General features: G+C 40.2%; 1 protein-coding gene across 3 annotated transcripts in view; it reads left to right on the forward strand.

Annotated features, from left to right (window-relative positions):
* Positions 1–7,711, forward strand: part of draxin (dorsal inhibitory axon guidance protein) — a 37,543-nt gene extending 29,832 nt beyond the window's left edge. For 2 of the 3 annotated variants that reach the window (XM_034205628.1, XM_034205629.1), the window contains 4 exons: positions 2,395–2,515; positions 3,173–3,265; positions 3,846–3,935; positions 6,575–6,687. In XM_034205628.1, the coding sequence (XP_034061519.1) occupies positions 2,395–2,515; positions 3,173–3,265; positions 3,846–3,935; positions 6,575–6,687 (417 nt within the window). Of the gene's footprint in view, positions 1–2,394; positions 2,516–3,172; positions 3,266–3,845; positions 3,936–6,574 lie in introns of all 3 variants that reach the window. The other variant, XM_034205627.1, reaches the window with a different exon arrangement.
* The last annotated feature ends 365 nt before the right edge of the window (positions 7,712–8,076 follow it).

Below are 8,076 nucleotides of genomic sequence, written 5' to 3' on the forward strand. Positions count from 1 at the left end.
TAAAACTGACCCTTACCTGGCTTTGTACTCCTCAAAGTACACGCCCCATTCCTACCGTTATTGAACGTCACGAGTTCCCCGGTGTAACCAGTTCAACGGCAACAACGGCACCTAACACTGCTGAAAATGAGAGTTAGCCAAGAGGCTTTTTTTTGTCTGTTGTTGATGATGGGATATCCAATGTGCTGACATTTTGGCCGATGGTTTGGCGAGAGGAAGTTCCATTGTGTTTTCTCTTGGGACAAAAAACGTCTTTATTAGATTTAGATGTCTTAGAATAACCTTTTGTTGTTTGGCTCTAGACAAAGGTACAGAGAGGCTTCAACATCACAGACAGCAGTTTGTTTCTTTCAGATGTGATCCAGACTCTTTCATATCTTAATCAATAACTTTTATTTGCTTTAAACTTCAACCAAATAAGTAGACGTTTAGAAAAATTAGCTGTCTGGGGGGTTATTTGGAGGGCAAATAGATATTTTAGGACGTGTTGGTCTGATAAGTAATAACCGGTAAAGAGTACTGCTTGGCTGAAATAAATGCAAAAATACTCTCAGAAACTTTAACTTGAAGTACTTTCTTTCAATGGTAATTACTAAAGTCATGTTATTTCTCTCCCACACACTTCCCCCCCCGTCCTGAAACTCCTCCATTGGACTCCTGTGTTTACCTCTGTAACATAATGACATCACTTTGTAACACTCATGCTTCTTTTGGCTAGCGCTCCAACACATTGTACGATAGGCTAAGGGGCGGGACATCTCTAAGCAGTTGACCAAACACAGCACAGCTAGCCAGCTAACCAATCAGAGCAGACTGGGCTCTGGTTTCAGACAGAGGGTGAAAAGAGGTGCTGCAGCACAGGCATACTGGCATTCTGAGAGAAATAAAGAGCTTTTTGAACATTAAAGCATGGAGACATGTCACAGTAGAGGCACATATGTCCTCTTTAATTCCAATAATAACAGTTTTCAGTTACATTAGTGTAATTAAAGACTTAAAAGTATATTTTATAAAGTACCTTATCCTTACAACGTAAGGAAATCAGAGTCTACACATTGTTAAGGGATCTCATTAATAAAGTAAATTCAGTTGCCTGCTGCCCTCACAGGAGAGAAATAAACACTGATGTTGTGTGTAATGAACCGTACGCTTCAATCTGTTTATTGTACAAGTATTAACAATATAAATGATGCAATATATACATTTGTATTCAGGTTGTGGGCAGTAGGCTGTAACTGATCAATCGTTTTTTAAGCTCCTCTTTGCTGACTCTAAGGGGGCGTTTTATGAATCAATGAGGCATTACTGTAGCTTGCCTCAACAAGTCAAATATGTTTCATTAAAAACACACTGCAGTGATGAAAAACACAACAAATCAAACCACACCTCTGCTGCTACTGCACAATCATCTGAGGAGACACAATTGATCTCTTCTAAAGTATGGTGAAAAGCATCACATTTGGCACTCGTTTTTTTAATACACATTTTCATATTCTGATCACAATTGTCTTTAAATATGTAAATAAATATATGATATAAGATGTATTTGTTACAATGGAGGCAGAGTTTACACAGCATGCTGGAACTAATGGCAGGTGGGATTAGGTGTTTACAGATCTGCATCAGCATGTTTGGATACAGATTGTGCGTTAGCTCGGTATGCAAATGTTCTCACTGAAATACGAAGTAGATAATCAATTATAAAATCCCCTAGGGTTGTCAAATATCAAATTTCATTACGCAACATTGCGGCCAAAAGAATTCAGGGAGATGCTGTCTTAAGACAATGTAAAATAAAAAATATAATAATAATGCAATCTGTCAAATTTGTCTTTAAAGACCACATATTATTCTCATCTTTTGTTCACACTTGTATTATGGGTTCTTTTTAGATAACATGCTGTGATTTAGAAAGTATCATGTATTCTTCTCATAATGTCTTTCTTCGAAAAAGCCCAGTCAGCTGTGATTGACTTGAGAAAAGAAAGATGCTAATTAGGTTCTCAAGACGTGGGTGGATGAACTAAGTTGTGGGGAGGTTTATTCTAATGAGCTCAAATGTGACACAGGAAGAGGAGCCACATCTGAATTGCTTGTTGAATCACATGACTAAGGCAGCATATTGAAAATTGTGAGTTTTTTGCCATATGTCCTTGTTTCCAATTTTTTGTGGCAACTAGCGACCATCAAGTTTAGAGAGATGCAGATATAGAGTTCAAAAGTTGGTGGAGGAAGGAGAAGCGCAATAATGATATAAACAATTTATCACATACATTACCTAAAAAAACACAAAATGTTTTTCAATCCCATTTTTAAATACCATGGTTATTGTAGTTGTTGGGTACTTCGTGACACCCCTAGAACTGTCACTTAATGTTCTCTTTCCTTTTTCAGCGGTCTGGAAAGGGTAAAGGAGAGGGAGATGTGATGCCAACGCTGGACATGGCGCTCTTTGATTGGACAGACTATGAGGACATGAAGCCTGTGGACATCTGGCCCGCCTCCAGGAAGAAAGGTTGGCTTTATTTCATTAAAAAGCTCTGATTTGAAAACAGGTTTTGTGAAAAATGGCCATATTAAATCCTTATAATCTCAGTTACTACTTTGAAGAGTACATATCATGCTCATTTCCAGGTTGATATTTGTATTTTGTGCCACTACTGTGACATGTCTATGCTTTAATGTTCAAAAAGTGCCTTATTTGTCTTACACATGAAACGCCCCATAACATAATGACATCACTAAATAATAATTGCGCTTCTATTGGCTAGCACTCCAACACATTGTACGTGATAGGCTAAGGGCGGGGCATATCTAAGTGGTTGACTAATCACAACAGAGCCGGCCAGCTAACCAATCAGAGCAGACTGGGCTCTGGTTTCAGACAGAGGGTGAAAAGAGGTGCTGCAGCACAGGCAGTATGAGACAAATAAAGAGCTTTTTGAACATTAAAGCATGGAGACATGTCCCAGTAGAGGCAAATGTGAAAAAGAGATGATAATGTCCTCTTTAATAAAACTAAGACCAGTCTGTCAGTTGTTGATGCAAAAAGAAAACCTCAATGATAACTGAGTGACAGACGAATCAATCTGTTTGTTTGTTTGGGGCTATGTATTGATCAGACCTCCAGCATTCACGATCAAACTTTAATCCATTTACTTTTCTGCTGCAGACAAGAGGCGGAGTAAGAACCTCAGCAGTGGGAATGTGACTGTGGACGCTGACACCATCGAGCCGTGTGATCATCACCTGGACTGTCTGCCAGGTCAATGTCTGCATCACAGCCAGAGGAGACAGCACAACACAACATTCAAAGTCTCCGCATGACACATGACCACAATAACATCCTGCAAAGAATCAGCACAATACATCAAATCCTACACATCATTTACTAAACTAGAACTCTACTTGCAAAATTCAACGTACAGAAATGCTTTATAGAGACATCAGTAAATGTTTCTTCATACCGATCTAAAACAATATAACATCACACCTTAAATCAAACATGGCTAAATCCTGATTGGTCAAAAGATGCAATCAAACTCCACCCTTTTCAAATAATTGAGAAAAAAACACAAAAAAATGAAATTTTTAAAAGTGAAATAACCAAAACATTTCTTATTATTCTATTATTTACTTTTCATGCAGGACATCGTCCCTGATAGTAAGAATCTGATTGAGAAAAAACTTTTTTTAGGATTTGATAAAGTGGTTGAAGAGGAACATGCAAGTGGCTATTACCCATACAACTAACTCTCTCTTTTTCTATATTGTATTTGAATCATGTTCTTGGCAGTGTGTCCGAGTTTGATTGTTGATTATATAATGTGTTTGTTTCTTTAAAGGTTGGTGTTGTGACTTGAGACAACATGAGTGCCAACCTCACAACAGAGGCCTCAACAACAAATGCTACGATGACTGCATGTGTGAGGATGGTGAGTGAGGAACCAGGTCAAAAAGTTATTAATCAGATAAAGTGCTTTTCTGGTTATTCCCCGTCCCCTTGTGTGTTATGTAGCTTTTTCTGCATGTAAACGGTCTGCAGAGTCACAAACCCTCAAAGTACACCCTGTAGCGAATAAAACTCTAACACAGAAAATACCTGTCTGTGCTGCCCCAGAACGCCTCGTTGGAGATTTCTATTTTTCTTGCTGGGTACAGTGACGTGACCATACCCAAATGGACCAATCCGTGGAGCTCCTCACACGCACACACTCTCTCAGTGGCAAAACTGTGATGCGCTGGGGGGGGGGTGCTAGTGGAGCCTCGCAGCGGCGAAACTGTGGCGCGCTTACACTGTAGGTGCGCTGCGTTTGGGGGTGCAGCACCCCCCTTCCCGCACCTATGGTGCTCAGGCTGAGTTTCCCGATGTCTCGCAGACCCCACGCAGCAACCAGGAAACGACACCAGTAATAGAGCTCACACTGTCCGCTCCTCGCAGCGAGCTGCGCAACGTCCCGCCAACACGGCAGCCAGACCCCACGCAGCATTCTCATCTGTTTGTCCTTACTGGTGTCATTTTCTGGTTGCTAACGCCAATGTAACACATAATCACTGATGTTCCGCTGTAACGGTGGACTCATCAGAACAGAGTGGGCGAGCTGACCAATCAGAGCACAGTGGGCTCACAGGGAGGGGGGGGGGGGGGGGGCAGGAGCTCCAACAATCCGATGTGATTTTGGAACATTGAACAATGTAAATATATTCTAGTAGTCCTCCAAACAATGGAATTATGAAATGGCCATGACATGGGACCTTTAAGAATCTGTTTGTCAACCCAACAGCAATTATTAAATCAAATGCCTTAAAGAGGCTCTGTTGTGCTTTTTGAGGTCTCCCCTTTCCTGTAGTGTGTTATATAGGTTTTTGTGCACGTAAAAGCTAAAATCCCAAAGTTTCCTCAAGAGGGAGTTTCTCTCCCACACCCCCTGCCTGAAACACCTCCATTAGACTCCTTTGTTTACTTCCAGAACATGGTGACATCACAACGTAACTCAGGCTTCTATTGGCTAACACTACAAATAGTTGTATGTAATCGGCTGAGGGGCACACATACACATACTCTAAGAAGTTGACCAATCACAACAGAGACGGACAGCAAACCAATCAGAGCAGATTGGGCTCTGGTTTCAGACAGAGGGTGAAAAGCGGTGCTGCAGCACAGGCACTATGAGAAAAATAAAGATATTTTTGAACATTAAAGCATATAAACAGGTCACAGTATAAGCAAAACATTAAAAAAATAGGTCTGTCAAACGATTAAAATGTTTAATCAGATTAATCACAGCTTAAGCATTAATTAATCATGATTAATTACCATTCGAACTATGTCCAAAATATTCCATTTCTTTATGTATATTGTTGTGGGAATGGAAAGATAAATGAAAGAAGGCGGATATATCCATTTAACATGGTGTGAACGTTGTGATCAGCTGTTTTAGCGCAGTACTCCAATGAAGGAGGGGAGTCTCCCTCCGCAGCCGGTTGGCGTAGTTTTGGCACAATTCCGTTGTACAGACCGACGTTAACAGCAGCCCTGTCTGTGCACACGGAGACCGACTCTGTCGTCCGGTGATCTAACCCCCTTCTAGAAAAGCTTCACAAGTACGTCGGTACGCAAATGCACGTTGTGACCATTCTTTCACACACACATACGGGTATTGGGCCGAGGGCGACACCGTACTTCCGGTATCCGCCGTTTTACGCGAGGTGCAAGCAGGCCAAGGGTTTAGCCGTACACCGTCTAGGTGTTGCTAAGCTTCCTGTACTGAATATCATAGTCTATTGCCTTAATCAATATCTAGTCAACTCTAAAATACCACATATATGCAATGGCATGATAATATTATTGTGACAAGTGAGGTATTCACCTGGTGTTTCCAGAAATTAAACGTAGATGCAGCCAAAATCAACGCAGTCTGTAAGGGCAATCCGACAACCCACACAGCTCTAGTTTACGCTGGTAACGACCTAGAGCACACCCCTCAAGTCCAGAGATGTAATCCGAAGACATGCAGCGATTTCTTCGGTCGTTAATTCAGAAAAAAGTATTCTCCGTCGGGACTTCCTGCAACAACACCACGCCGTTATCTTGATTCTGATTGGCCAGAAGACATTATCAAAGATGTTCTATTGAGAAGACAATCACTACGTGACAAAAGTTTTCAAAACCGTTTCTGGTCTTCGGTATTTCCAGACAAGTGGCTGCTGAAATCAATCCTACTAACTGCTGTCTGTGCAATTTACTCCGCGCGAGTTGGCGGACTTTATTTTGCTTACATCATTGTTCATGGTGGGGCTAAGCCATTTCTTGGTATGGCTGTAGCCTACCCCAGCCATACCCTAGCGCTGCCACTGGTGGGATGTATGGGGCGGGCCATTCTGCACTTGCGTTAAATATTTTTAACGCAATTAGTTCAAAAAATGTATTATCGCCGTTAACGCGATTTTGACGGCGTTAAAAAAAATCTACCTGAAAATGTGCAGATTAGGGCCCCTTTAATTTCTGTATTTTACCACGTCCACATTTATCTGTTTAAGATATTTAGCTAACAGATTATTCATCATCTTTCAGGGTTTCGCTGTTATGCTAAATTCCACCGGAAGCGGCGTGTGACTCGAAGAAAGGGGCGCTGCGTGGTGCCGGAGTCCGTCAGCAGCGACCAGGGTGGCTTCATCACCATCTGAGGAGGACGAGGACGAGGAGGACGAGATGGAGGGAATTGAGGGAGGAAGATCCGAATTTTTTTTTCCCATAAACACTCTGACGCAGGAGCTAAGACAACTGCTGAAAGGTGATGGGTCGCTGTTTTTTTTAATTGATTCCACAATATAAATTACAACACTTGGTCATTTTATACAAAAAAACAAGGAACTGGAAAAATATTGCATTTTGGTTGGGCCACATCTTTTATCCAGCAATCCCCCACCTTTAAGCATGTTTTAAGTTTCAGTGTTAGTTATTATTAGGGCTGTGCAGTATAAATATTGATATTGTCCTAAATTTACAAAACAATTATTCATATTGCCCAGCCCTTACTCAAAAATCACTACTTTCTTTTCAAAGATTTGTTTTTCACGATGACACATTTTTGTATTTGTTCAAATCTGGTGGAAAAGTTCAACTCGGCTAGAAACACACCACTGAGTGAAATCTGTCAACATCTCATAGTTTATGCGTGGATATTCACATCATATAATATTTGATGAGTTCTTCTCCTGCGGCTGCTTGTCCTTCTGATCTGAGTCAAACAATGTTTACAAATCCTTTTTTATTATTACATTTCTGTGCTCGGAGTCCTAAACAGATGGCTTTTATTACTTCAGGATGATTCAAATTCAGTCAAGTAAGCTGTCACTCAAACTAATAATGCTTGAATCACCGTTTGGGTTTCTGTGTGAACTCTCTGCTACATTTGTTTTCTTTCTTGTCTCACATGCTGAAAATGATTTGCAAACGCTATTTGAACCCAGTCTGCTGTCCTGTTTTGTAAATAACAAAGTGTTTGAATAACTTTTTTTGTTAACTTGATACCACTTCTCTTCAAATGTACGTAACGGTAGAACGATAAACAAAGACCCTGGTTTGACCTTCCTTTTACATGTCTTAATATATGTTTTATTTATACTGTACTTAAACACATGTTTGTCCAGATGTTGTGTTTGTCCGTCTTTTTTGGTTTTCATGATTAAACAATTACTAGGATAAACATTTTGTGGTGTAAACTTTGTTTTATTTGCACCATTGACTTTCATCTTTATCAGGCACTCACATGTATTGCTAATGTCTTTGTGCTAAAAGCTATTTTAGGTTTTAAAAACTGTTACTTTCAGAGCTTTGTGTCAGAAGACTCCAAATGAAATATGTTTAATAGTTTTAACAAAACAAATGGCACGTATAAACAAATGTCACTATTAAAATACACACATAGTCATATTCACTTACGCTTTACATAATGCATGTTTTTAGATTCTCGAATACCGTTTAAGTCGAGATCTTGCACTTAAAAGTATGTGAAATTACAAATCAATCAATGTGAAATACACAATTAACAAGGGAAGTCCAGCATTTGAAAA

Source organism: Gymnodraco acuticeps, unplaced genomic scaffold (genome assembly GCF_902827175.1).
Source record: "Gymnodraco acuticeps unplaced genomic scaffold, fGymAcu1.1, whole genome shotgun sequence".
Lineage (NCBI taxonomy): Eukaryota > Metazoa > Chordata > Actinopteri > Perciformes > Bathydraconidae > Gymnodraco > Gymnodraco acuticeps.